The sequence below is a fragment of the Eupeodes corollae genome, chromosome 2 (assembly GCF_945859685.1).
Source record: "Eupeodes corollae chromosome 2, idEupCoro1.1, whole genome shotgun sequence".
Lineage (NCBI taxonomy): Eukaryota > Metazoa > Arthropoda > Insecta > Diptera > Syrphidae > Eupeodes > Eupeodes corollae.
Genome location: NC_079148.1, coordinates 54737515 through 54752046, shown reverse-complemented (window position 1 = coordinate 54752046; position 14532 = coordinate 54737515). Strand labels below are relative to the sequence as shown.

Here is a 14532-nt window from a genome sequence, read left to right as displayed (position 1 = left end):
TATAACCTCAACAACAGGATTCGTTTCTTTTATGCAACGTGCAAACGGTTTGTTTCTACTATAATTTGTTCTATGAAAAGTCCCTTGATGTTAAGTAAAAAAAATATTCGTTCTAACAAATAAGAACATTTGATACGATGGCTTATTAAATCTTTTACAAACACTTTTCAAAAATATTTTCTCCTTACTTCAAGTGTTTAAAAGTCAATAAGCGTGCATCTAGGTGGATATGATGGTACTTCCATATTCCAATTTAATTTATAGAAAGCATACCTAGTAAAACTTTCAAACTATGCTGCAATATTCCAGTATCGATCTTACAAGTGCAAAACATAATGCTTTGAGGGTATAGGGTTCGGAAAAATCCCTAAAGTTTCTTCCGATAAGCCCTAGCATGCCATTAGCTTTACTGACTATGTAATCGATGTGCTTATTAAACGAAAACTTTTCATCCAATATAACTCCCAAATCCTTTTTTGCCGTAATCCTATCTAAACTAGTATTGTTGTTAGTATAATCAAATATAATAGGTGTTTTTTTCTATGGCATGTAAGGTTCTGACATTTGGCAACATTCAGGAACAACTTGTTAGATTCACACCATTCAGCCAGTATACAGACAGTCTGTAGAAGATTTTATGAGCCAGAAAATCTTGACCTCATCGGCATACATGAGATACTTCGAATATTTAAAATTTACCAGAATGTTGTTTATAAAAAGGAACAAGAGGCCAATATGACTTCCATGCGAAACGCCTGAAATTACATCAATGCCTTTGGATTTAATCTTTCCCAATTTTATAAATTGAATCCCATTTTTTAAATAGGAAGAAATACATTTTATGAAATTGTAATGAAAACCAAGTTTTGAAAGCTTAAAAATTAGTATACTATGATTAACCCAATCAAAAGCTTTTGCAAAATCTGTAAATATAATATCAGTCTGTAAACCATTTTCAAACTCGCAAAGTACAGAATTTACAACCCATCTGTCCTAAAATAGCTTTAAAGGGCTCAAGGGGCTTACTATTTAAAAGGACATAAGCTCGATAATCGGTGTCATAACCGGACATTTTTTAATAGGAAAACACGCCACGCGGCTAAACGTATTCTCAAATGACGTTTGAGGAAGCTATGTGGATGAAGAAGGGGAGGAAACAGTACTTACCTCCTCTGTACATACCCTGCTAGCTTATAAAGCAAGGCTTACCTAGGAGAAATTTGCTATTACGATCTAAATGATTTCAACCACAATAACATAATCAGTTTTTCAAGTTTCGTAAGTGACGTAAATCGGTATCTTTGAGCTCAGATGAAAGCCTTCAGATTCATGTAGTACCACAATGGGCCAACAACTGGCCATCCCGGACAAACACTTTAGTTTAACCTAACCTATGAATCTAAAATACTTAACATATTCTAAAAAAAAAACTTTTAAGCTCACAAATTTCACGAACAAAATATTATTTTAACTTAAGAATAGTTTAATGGGAACCTTTCAAAATATTCTACGAAACTTTATGACACTTTTTCGACACTTTATCTTAAAGTCTCCTTAAGTCTGTATTTAAAACTATTAGGGGTATTCACGCAATGATGTAAAACACCAAGTAAATGGTTAAGTTTACCCTTTTATAAATCAACTGTCAAATTGTTTGTATGAAAAACGAATTTAGTTAAATTTGTCCAAGGATTTTGGTGGGTAAAATTATCCAAAGTTTTCTGGTAAACAAAAATGCCATTGTGACTTAATTACAAGAACAAAACATTTGTTGAGGAAATGACACAAAACATCATTTTTTCCGAATAGTTCAAAAATGAGCAAATCATCAAAAGCCACTTGTTCATATAATTGAATACAATTATTTTAGTTGCTTATTTTTGACATCTTTGAATATTAAATTTTGTACAATTTTATAAAAAACGAAATATTTTTTGTGAGCGTAGATGTTGTTGATGTTTAATATTTGTAATTTTAGAGAACAGCTGATTTAATTAAACAGCACTCAATCAAATCAAGTGAAAACATCGTTCATTTTAACTTTTCTGTAAACTTATCATCTAACACAGTTTAGAAAATTAGCACATTGAATTTTTGCCATTATATACATACATACATATATACCTAAAAACTGTATGAAAAAAAACACTGTATCTTGCAATTTAGTATATTGAAACTTTTGGTTTCAAAATACTGTGCCCTTAAAAAGTTTGTTGTTCATATTTGTGATCATCAATAATTTTCTTTACAAAAAAATACTGAGCCGTCCTAGAAATACTGCTTTATGTTCTATACAAATTTTAAAGTTAAAATTAAATCCGACTAAGAGCTTAAAAAATTGAGTTGCTTAATACTTTTAATTCAACAAGTAGTAGATATACATACATACTTACTCGTTATTATATCATTTAGATTCCAAGACTAAATTTTGTAAAAAATATACAAATTATTATACAATTGCTATAAAATGCAAGTGTTTTTTTGGCATTCTATAAATAGTATAGTAGAAAATTCCCACGAAAACCCATCGGCAGTAGCCAGATTTTTGTAATTAAAAATTGGTACAACTGAAAGAAGACCTGCTCGAATAATAATTAAAAAAAAAAGAAACATAAATATAAGAAAGTTTTGTGAAAATCAAAAGTTAATATTAACTTCAGCAAAAAAACTAAATAAAACTAATAAAAAGACAATTTTCAAGAAGAAATGGCAAGAAAACATCTTGCAATTGAGATTCTATAGGTTGAAGTGGCTGTCCAAAATGAAAACGGGCCAGTTTAATGGCCCATTGTGATTCTATAAAAAAAAGTTAATTTAACAATTGCAGCTTTGACATAAAATAAAAACTTCAAGAAGGGGTTTGTTCGCAGACTACTACATTAACATGTAGTGTTGAAGCTAGCTTGAAGATCGTCTCAATTCTTTATATACCTAAATCGAATTAAAATGAACTTGATTCGATTCAATTCCTGTCGGTGAACGGAGTTGAGTCAACCTTTGTGAAGAAAAACCTGTGTGAAGAAGTTGGTTTTACAGATAATTCATTATGGTCTCCTTATTTGCATGGTTGTGTACAAAAAAGTTTTATTTTATTCAAATTAAAAAAAAATGCACGTGGAGCAGGTAGCATACTCTTATATGGTGCTAAACTATTCAGTTCTTCATTGTTCAACACGAATCGAACTATCTCACTTGCAATTCATAAGAAACATCGAAATACTATTTGCATTTTAGAAAGTGCTGTCAAACTTATTCATTTTTTAAATCTTCTTGTGCGATGGAAACACCAAAAAGATTTATTTAATCTAAAGTGCGATAAACCTTTGGATTAAACATAGCAAAACTTAATTATCTTTTCATTTTTACTAACAAAACTAAATAATATTAACAGTAATTTTTTTCCCAATGGAAAACACACATGATTCCAAATGCACAACTACTTAACGAACATAGCCATCGAGATACAAATGCAATATCAATCGTACCAACATTTGAGGACGAAATCTCACAAGATCCATTCGTACTCGTATAAATGTGAAAAACCCATCCGTAGTAAGATTCTACTTTAACTTTTATCTTTAGTATTCACGCTGCGGATATTTTGTTTGTTATTCGTTTAAAATCCTACTATACTATTGATAGATTTTCCAACAAAACACGGGTAATGTCAAACATTGTGTGAGCAATTAAGAAAGTAGGATGAAAAAGTAGTGTCTTCCATATTATATTAAGATGAACGTTAAAACATAATATATTCGAGGGAGATGAATCATTTTAAAGGAAACTGTTTGAATGCTTCTCATAGAACACCCTATACCTCATACAAAATTCAACACGTTTTCATGGGAAAATTAATTTCTGCTGGTTTTTTTAGAGAAAGCAATGGTTTTATTTCAAAACACACAAAAATTCTTATAAAATTTAACTATATATTTTGATGTTAAAAAGAAAAAAAAAATAATTGTCTTTATTTAAAAGGATATTTTTAAATTCTAAACTTTGAAGAAAAAGGTTATAAATATTTATTTATATTATTTAGAATTATATTAACTGATTCAATTTTGAGATAAATCTGAAAATAATATTTACATGTTTCGTACTTTTATGAAAAACAATTATACAACTTTTTTTCTATCTTTTTTAGTACCGATTCTGGTTGGGATAATCCATTCAGACCTGGTGGTGATTTATCGAGAGAAGCTGATGAAATTGTAAATATGATAAAAGGTATGTTTAAAAAATAAAACTTATTTCATCATCATTATAATTATAATTTCTGCACTTGCCATAAACAAAAGAAATTCATTGGGAAAAAAAAACTATTCCTATATACTTTATGTATACATATCTATGTGTCAAAAATAAAATGTTAATTCCTTAAAAGATATACTAAACTATAAACATTATACCTAATAATGTTTTATATATAAAATTATATTAATCATTCACTATTTATTTATAATCATTAATTACAAAAATACTTATACTCGTACAATATAATCAATAAAAATAATATTTATGTACTTTTACCTAAATAAGTTTTTCATGTTCCTTATTTGTTTAATTTTTGTTTTGTTGTACATTTATTCATTCTCCGCTTTGTAATACATTTTGTACATATCCACTTTACTTTTTGATTGGACTTAGAAACCTGTACTGTACATATATTGATTAAAAATGTCACTTATAAAAGGTTTGTTAATATTATGGAATAGGTAAGCTTTACATATTGGTTGATGGAAACTAACATCAAATAACAAAAACTCTTCATTTTATTAAGGTTTATAACACGAGTCAATTTGAAAAATTAGCACGATTTTGAAACAATATTAGCTAGGTTCGTATTTCAATACCTGCATTTCTTACAACTCATTTTTGGTCAATTGAAAAAATATGTCAACATAAGTATATCAAATATTCATAAATCAAAGTGAAGTTCAATTGACCTGAACTCTAAAATTAAATTTATTTAACCCAGATACAAAAACAAACTTAATCAATTAGATGTTTCCATGCCCCAAGAAGTTCTTATCAGATGCTTTTAAGACTCTTTGTCCTTCAAAAATAAATCCATTTAGATATCTCGTTTCTAAAAAAAATACAAATCATATTCAAAAGCGTTTTACCAATAAATCATATTTGTACACACAAATTGTGCATTATCTATCTGAATATATAATTTATAAAAATGTAGGTGCATACGTTTTTTTTTGGTATACTGTTTCACTTTCATCATAAACATTAGGTTAAGCTATGTCCGCCCTATAAATACGTAGTACACAGTTTCAAACTTCAAGAATATCATTGGAGCTAATTTTTACATGATGCAATTGAACGACTTTCGTGCGTAACATGATATAAGTTAGACCTTATTCAAAACACGTGTACTTTAATAGTCCAGTGATTACCTAATTACCTAATGCATATTTTGTATATGGCTATTAATTATATTTTAATGAATTTCACATGCCTGGTCGAAATTTCGTCTAAGTAAATATTGGTATTACTTATTTATTTAGATATGGTGCATGATTTTTTAGGTCATGATGAAATTATAGGTCAGACACTGCTGGGGTATAGGCAGTCATTTATTATTAGAAATACCACAGTAAATTCGACTACAAAGAATTTTAATTTATTGTATAAGGTAAAGGTTTTTGTTGCCTTTTAGTAGATATACAAATACGTAATGCTGATCAAAAGATATATTCCTTAATTGCTTCAGTGAAAAGAGAACAGCTTTATTATGGGCCAAGAAGCAAATATTTATAATTAAAATCCTTAACGAATTCCAAATTCATTAATACAATATCTTTCATGTAGCTTAAAAGAAAAAATTCTAAAGGTGTTAAGTCAAACCTCTTTGAGAAAGAAGACGTTCAGAACAATTTTATTGCAAAATTGTGTACTTATTTAATTGTAAGATCCAATCACATCGTCAGCCCAAAAACCTCACCAAACAGTGACACCGAGAGGATGGAGAAGATTTTCAAAATGTATTCTTGAGTCCCAAGTGCCACAATCCTTTTAAGATTCTAAAGGCTTTATTACTTAAGATGATCTGTCGATGAAAATCTGATCATTTTGATTTATTTCAAGGACAAAACCAGAAAAGATATGACAAGTTGCTGGATTGAGTTCTTGTTTTAAAAGAATTTGTTAAGCCTTAAGACCTTAATCCTTTTCAAATCGTTTCTTTACATCACTTACTTGTCATGAAAGCTCAATTTTGTCAAACAGTTTCACAATTGTATGTTTTTTCACCGTTTTTACGAACTAATGGCGTATTTTTAACTTGTCAAACGTCGAAAAATTACAAGTTCAAAAATGATAAAGTGAAAACTTATTGGAAAACTATTTACAACTCATGTATCCATAATTTTTTTGTAGTACACGTGGCAGGATGGTAAGTGCGTTGGACTGTCATTAGAGAGGTCTTGGGTTCGATCCCTACCTGTGCCACCTAAAGTTTTATTCATGGGTACTGCCCCTTGCAAGAAATTGACAAATTCTCCAAGAGTATTTCTTGTCATGAAAAAGTGCTTTCTCAAATTAGCCGTTAGAATTCGGCATATAAACTGTAGGTCCCCTCCATCCCTGCCATAACTCGGACACAGGAATGGTGGAGAGTTGTAAGTCACTAGGCCCTGGTTCTCAACGGACTGTTGCGCCAAATAATTTATTTATTTATTCATACATATTTATAGTACTAGAGCAATTTAGAGCTTTAAAGCAGTGAACAATTCTTAATCGAACAAATAAGGTTAAAAAAAGAGATTTTTTTAAACTATACCAATTGTTTTTTTATTGAATATATATTTTAAATTTACTGAACATTTTAATTTATATAATAATACAAATATAAAATAGTGGGAAAATAATATAAAGATATAAATGGTTTGTGTATTTGAACAAAATAATCGCATGCACAAACCATATAAGTTAGTTTCCCGGTATTACATATTTTGTGGGATGAGCTATTAGGATGAGTTCGTCCAGGATGTGGACTTTGCATAGTTTTGTGGTGGTGGTGTAAACGCAGCCCAACTCTCAGGGACAATTTAGACTAGAAACGAAAACTCATCCCAAACAAAATGTATGTCAATGTTACCAAAGAAAATGGTTTTATCTTTCTTATTATAATGTGGGAGAATTTCTTGTCAGATTTTTGTTTGGGAAATTTGGGTTACAATTCTCTATGTCTATGTTTTATATTATAAGAAACAGAATGTAAGACAAAATTTCTGGTGATAGGCAAAAATTATGTCTAAAGGGACATTTTTTGTTTCCAAATCTTGAAAATGGAAAAAAAAAAACTGTATATAAGCTTAAGCTATATACATATTTCATTTTGAATAAATTCCCTTTCAATACAATTTGGTTACGGGCTTTCACGCTCTAGTACTCTAGTTATTATTTATTTTTTAATACTTCCTTCATTATATGTAGTAGAAAAACTTCTTAGAAAAGCTAACATTTCGATTAAACTTACCCTGCTCCCAACGCCCTTTTCTTGTTGTGGTAGTGTATGTTTAAGGCACAGAAGCTCTATTTTTGTATATACATAAATATCACCTTTATTACACATATTAAGTTGACATAGTTAGCTACAACAATTATTTTAATTTTACACTTGAAGTCCTTTAAAACGACAGAAGAAGTAGGGTTGGTGGTATGAAATATCTTGCAACTACGTTACTGGGTCAATAGTTTTGGATATAAAAAACAACACTTTAAAATGTATGTGTATTAAATCATAAAAACGGATTGGAACGTTATGAATAATATTTCCTTTCTTTTTTAAAAATATATGTTTCTTATGATTTTGTTATGTTGATGTTTATTTTGAACAATGAAAATTTAGTTAATGCTAGTAATTTCGCACAATCCATTGTTCAAAGTCTTAATTGAATTAAATAAATAAATACTGTCTTTGTCAGTCACATAATCAGTAACCATCATCATTGCAAAAGTACATCTTTCTTTACACTCCTTTATTTATTTTATGTCTTATCTTATCAAAATCTTATTGTTTATATTACTATTTATGTTTATCTCCATTTTTGTTTGTCCCAGGTGGTAAACCAATTACACCAACCAGTGATATTAACCATGCAATTTCAAATGGAAGTGCACAAAAAGAAAGCCATTCAATTGAAAATGGAACGGCTGTAGTAGATGGAGCGACAAAAATACAGGTGATGAATAAATAAAATTTACATAAAATTTTAGCAACAAAATTGCAACAATATTTACAACTGTCAATTATTATTAACTTTACTTTTGTATCCACTTAAGGTTGCGCAATCGCAGTCAGCAGCACAAAATGGTACACATTCACCACAATTACGGCCAGCGACGACGACAACAACCGCAACATCAGCATCACCAGCAAACGGTGTGTCCGACACAAATGGAAGCACCACTCAGACCCAAGTGTCGAACAAGGTGGTTCCAGGTCCGACTTCAGCTAGTCACGTAGTTATTGACGACAAAAAGAACAAAAAAAAGGGCTGCTGTGTTATTCAATAGACGAGAATAATAATTTATTATTCAATCAAAATTATTTAAACAAATACAAACAAAAAAATTAAAATACAAAAAAAAACATAAACAAAAAGATTTAACAAAAAAAAAAGCAGTTAATTGTGTAACACGTAGACATTGTAATATATAAAGATGACATTTATTTTTCGCTTAATTTGCTTCTTTATTTTGTATATTTTATATATTTATCCCTTGAATATATATTAATTGTTTATATACATACATAATATATATATATAATAATAATAAAATATAATTTATTTTTACTTTTGGAATAAAAACAAAATATATCTTAAAAAAAACAGCATCTAGTTAGGAAAAAAGAATAAAATACAGAAAAAAATTATCAAAAGAAACGAAAAAAAATTAAATAAAAACACTATAACAAAAACTATTTAAAACCACAGAATACTATATAAACAAAAATATTTAACAAAATCATCAACAACAAAAAACAAAACACTTATAAAACACACCCACGACAAAGCAAAAAACAACAACAACAAAATAAAAATTTAATTATTTTAGGAGGAATTTAAAATGAGGCGTTATAGTTATTTAATTAACTGGATAAACACAACACTATATATATAAATATATATATTTACTATTAATTTTATTTGTATAAATATTAAGAACCAATTTTCCTCATCTATTGTGTTTAGACGACAAACAAAAACAAAAACAAAACAATTAGATTCAGAATCAAATGGCTATATTATATACTTTTTATATTAGGTATATAATAAATATATAGTTATATATATAAAAAATATCCATACATTACATATATATACATATATATTTATTTATATAACTATTTAAAGCGTGTGTAAACGTTGTGTAGTTTCTATTTAAAATCCTGTAATAATAACAATAAAACAAACAAAACAAAAATTATGATCACAAAATTTATTATTATCTATTAATTTTTTTTTTACAATTGTTTATTTCATGTTTAAAATTTTATTTTTTAAAGACTTGCTATAGACAAACAAAAAAAAGATAATTGAAATAATAAAAGTGCGAAAAATACAAAATTTCTAGTATTGCATGTAAATAACATAAAATTGGCTAATTTGTTGTGTTTTATTTAAATATTGTTCAAAGAGTTTTTTTACACTCTAAAAATTTTAACACGAAAAGCATTAAAAATAAAGGTTACATGGATTGAAAAAAAAACTTTACAGATTAATAGGTGTGTTAGAGGGTGAATTTAGTTAAGAGTCACTGAGCTGCTAATATTAAACTCCAGCAATTAATCGAAAGCACGTTTTGAATAAGTGACCTTCATACATAATGACAGTAAATCGATTTTTATGTTTTTTTGTTTGGAGAATTCGAAATTTTACATTTACTACATACGAAATTGGTTATATAAATTGAATTTTCTGACCTTCCTCTGGTCAAAATAAGTCAAATTTGGTCTTATTTCTAAAAACAATCACAGCACACAATGAACCAACAAACAAAATAGAAGACTCAATCGGTCTATCTGAATCATGACCCGTGTTTTGTTGGAAAATCTATCAATAGTATAGTAAGGTTTTACACGAATAATAATACAATATCCGCAGTATGAATACTACCGATAAAATTTAAAGTAGAATCTTACTACGGATGGGTTTTTTTCATTTATACGAGTCTCGAATGGATCTTATGTGATTTCGTTCCCAAATGTTGGTACGATTGATTTTGCATTTGTATCTCGATGGCTGTGTTCGTTGAGTAGTTATAATCATTTGTGTTTTCTATTGGGGAAAAAAATCGATCTGTTACTGTTGATATTATTTAGTTTTGTTAGTGAAAATGCACTAACTGGGGTTATTTTGGAAGAGAAAACAATAGAAAAGATATTTATGTTTTGCCATGTTTCCACCAAAGGTTAATCTCAGTTTAGATTAAATAAATCTTTTTGATTTAAAAATTATAAAGTATGACACCACTTTCTAAAATGGAAATGGTGTTTCGATGTGTGAAGTGCAAGTGAGGTAGTTTGATTCGTGTAAAACAATGAAGAACTGAATAGTTCATCACCATTCGATTAAAACAAAACTATATTGTTGTACACAATCATGCAAATTTTATATATGGAATACCAACAAAACATGGCTTTTGAATTTTTGTAGAAAAGAACGCCAAGTATTTTTCACTAAATTTAAAAAAAACTGTAGATCGAATATAGGTTTTTTATACTTGCATCCAAAATATAGACATAGAACTTTGAGTCTAAATGCATTAATTTTGGTCCTTTAGGATTTGGAAAAAAAAATTATGTGTTTTAGAAATAATGTGTTTTAGAAATTTGTTTCGTATTCTTAGATTTAAAACAATATATGTGCTTCCACAACTATTCTTTATCATTACTTTCATAACTAAGAATTTAAAGAAAAAGAGAGTCATTCAAAAGATTAAAACTATACCGACTTATATTTAAAAGCCATGACTTGATGAACAAGGAGATCGAAATTCAATATATAGTATTTTTTGGTGTGCTTTGAAAAATTATATTAATTTTGTTGAAATCGTGTAGTAAAATATAGTGATTGTTGGATTGCTTAATCATTTCAAAAAAAAGACTAACAAATATTTCTTTATAATGCCCACGTTAAGGGGCCATTTGCACAATTCTGGTAAATAAGAAACACAAATAAGTCTTCAAAACAATTTCACTACCACTTAAATAATGTTACACATGAATAAAGTTTTTCCAACGTATACATACAGTTTTATGGACCACATTTTGCCAAATTGTGTTTTAAAATGTCGGAAGTTTTATTTGTCGAAGTAATTCTATACGACAATTGAACAATCTACAAACATTAAATTTCTTAAATCTACATTTTCTCCACAAATCGTTAGCTTCAAGTTATATCACTGATCGACTTAATTACTTTTTTTCTATCTAGGTTAAGTTAGGTTGGAGTGGCTGTCAAGATGTTATTGACGCACGTAGACCTCCATTGTGATACCACTAATGAGATTACTCATGGGAGAGTAATGAACTTAAACAAACCATTTCGTACTTTTAATAAAGTTAGAGAGACGTTTTGTGTCAATCGTTGCCAGTTCACTGGTATTACCGAGAAAGTTATTCCTTCTAATGGAGAGTGCTGGACATGTACATAGAAGGTGTTGGACTGTTTTCTCTTCCTCCTCGTCCATGCAGCTTCTACAAAAGTCATTTGTGTAGACCCCTAGCCTCAGAGCATGCCTTCCTATTAGGCAGTGTCCTGTTATTACTCCAAGCCTCCAGGGATATCAAGCCTTTTAACTGTTTTAAGTCTATGCTTGGCCTTATTTGCTTGGTTGCTAGGCAGGTGGTACTCTGTGACCATCTAGCATTTGTTGATTCTAGAGCATAATTGTTTGAGAAGATATTTGCATGTAGCAAGTGGTGTTCCTATGTTATGTTTTTGTCTAACATTAGGCAGAAGTGTTCCGTTTTTTTGCGAGCTCATCGGCTTGCAATTTCCCAGAATGTCTCTGTGGCCCGGCACCCAAATGAGGTGAATATTAAACTGTTCCGTCATCTCATTCAGAGATGATCGACAACCTTGGACTGTTTGAGAGTTTGTGGAGAAAGACGCGAGAGATTTAAGAGCGGCTTGGCTGTCTGAGAAGATTCTTATATCCTTACAAGATGTAACGTTTTCTTTGAGCCAGGATAGTGCTTCTTTAATCGCCATTACTTCTATAGGATAGACTGAGATTCAGTTGTTCCGAATAGATACCACTTCCAACTCCGTGATCGGACTTTGAACCTGTCAGTATAGAAGTGTACCGCATCGTCTTCCAGGGGTCTCTCTTCTTCACAGGAGGGTCTTGAAGGGATGGACACATGGAAGCTTTTACCGAATACCATTTTTGGGGTGGTATAGTCCTAGCGTTCTGGGATAGAAATGAAACTGTCTAGAATAGTAGTATGTCCAGTATTGTTACTGTTCCATTGAAAGGTGGCTCCAAGCATCTATCAAACAAAAAAAACAATATTTTTTTCAAGGATTTAGTTGGCCTGAATTCGAATATCACCTTAAAATATGCAACTTTAAAATTACAAGAACGGCTAAGTTAGTGCAAAATATGTATATTCCTTTGTAAGAAATTGTATGATAATTTTTGAAAGTACACACTTTTTTCTTCTAGATGCAGTTTAATTCATTTATAGTTTTTGAAAATTCTCTTTTGTTTTAAAGTTTTAAACAAACCTTGAATTAAATGCATACATTATTTTGAAAAAAAACACTTTGTGAAGTAAATTTTAAGTGATGATTGCGAACGTGTACTTTAATACCCGTTTTCAGCATTATTTTTATATTTTTAAGTATATTTTAAAAACTTGATATAACAGAACTGTTTAGACGACTGATTCGTAAGAAGAACAAAAAAAAACCTTTAAACCGTTTCGCCTTTTCGTGTTGAGAACCGTTTTAGTATAGATTTTCAGATTTGTATAAAAAAGGTGGTATCAACTTATGAATATTTTTTGAAAGTTATATGAAATATTATAAATATTTCAACCAACTCGAAATTTATTGAATAAAAACTATTTAATGAATGTTTTTATTTGTTGGTTCATTCATATTAAGCAAAGGTATATACTTGAAATTAGTATAGGGTGTATTCATAAACGTCAGTCTAACTAAAAACTGCGTTATCTGCATTCAAAAAGTCAGATTTTCGATCGAACTAACCTGGTCGAACTGCAGTACCTACCGTTCATAAATGTCAGACTGTCGTAAGCGTCGGGCAGATTGTGCAACTGAATTTGTTTGGCTACAGAAAAAGCAGAAATTATTAAAATAATTTGTACAACAACAAGACGGACGAAGAGGGCCTGACTTGTAAAGAATGTATGTAATGGCAAATATATTGTTAATTTTTTGATAATGACTACGGAATATATCGCCAGGATACTCTGAAATCACCTTCATGAAGAATGCATTTTTTGGCAATATGCGATCATTTTTTAAGCTAAAATATTGTTTTGTTATAATTTTCTTTCTATTTTTTCTTTGGAAGATATTTGTGCTTATTATAATTTTATTTTATTTTTCGGTAAGAAAATCAAAAATCAAGTTCAACAAAATTTGTTTGCCAGCCATTTGACGTTTATGAACTCTGTTTACATACAAATCGGACTAAGTCAGCCCTTTTTGTTTATTGCAGACATCCTGCATTGGGAGTGTGTTCACAAATGCATCAGAAAAGAAATGCAATTAAACAAGCGCAGATTTTCGGCGTTTATGAATACATCCATAGTTTAAGGGTTTCGGATTGCATGCCTAAAGATCAAGAGATTATGACAACTACATAAAATTGATATTTCTTAGTGGTTATTAAAAAAATCTAGTTTCATGGGTTGAATTTAGTGTCTGTATTTATTTTTGTCCATATCGAGCATCAGGATCTTAACAAAAATGTTACTAAAGAAAGTCCAACAACCTAAGATATCTGTTAACACTTTTTATCTATATAACTGGAAAAAATAGATATTGACCCCTAATTTAATAATCTTCACGGTCAAATCATCATTAGCTTCTAAGTATTACTTGTATCTATATTAACGTTTATATTAAAATAATTTAGAGTTTGGTAAAAGTAGCTCATTTCCCAGTCACTTCGACTAATTAGACATTCAATCATCTCAAAAAAAAACTCCATATAAATTAAACAAAAAAAAATCTATTATATCAAAGTCAACCATAGCAAAAGATTCTTTTGTAAAATATTTCATCTTAAGAATTTTTAAATACGAACAAAAAATGAAAAAATAGAAAAAGGCGCTAATGAATTGAATTAACCAACTTAATACCCGTGAAGTTCCTCCACTAATTGGTACGATATTCAAAGATTCAAAGACCCCTGGGAATCTTTCAAGAGGTAGCATCTTCAAAATAAAAAAGAAAAGAAAACAACATTAGAATTTAGCCAATGATTAACACTTGTATACGTGAGTATATACCTTCTAACCAATTCTTTAAT

At 29.4% G+C, this 14532-nt stretch overlaps 1 protein-coding gene across 1 annotated transcript in view; it reads left to right on the top strand.

Moving 5' to 3' along the window:
• The window catches only part of LOC129944105 (putative uncharacterized protein DDB_G0274535), a 99441-nt gene extending 90204 nt beyond the window's left edge, over nt 1–9237 (top strand). Inside the window, exons 4-6 of the mRNA XM_056053294.1 lie at nt 4145–4227; nt 8077–8198; nt 8299–9237. Coding sequence (XP_055909269.1) covers nt 4145–4227; nt 8077–8198; nt 8299–8532 — 439 coding nt within the window. The 3' untranslated portion in view covers nt 8533–9237. The remainder of the gene's footprint in view (nt 1–4144; nt 4228–8076; nt 8199–8298) is intronic.
• The last annotated feature ends 5295 nt before the right edge of the window (nt 9238–14532 follow it).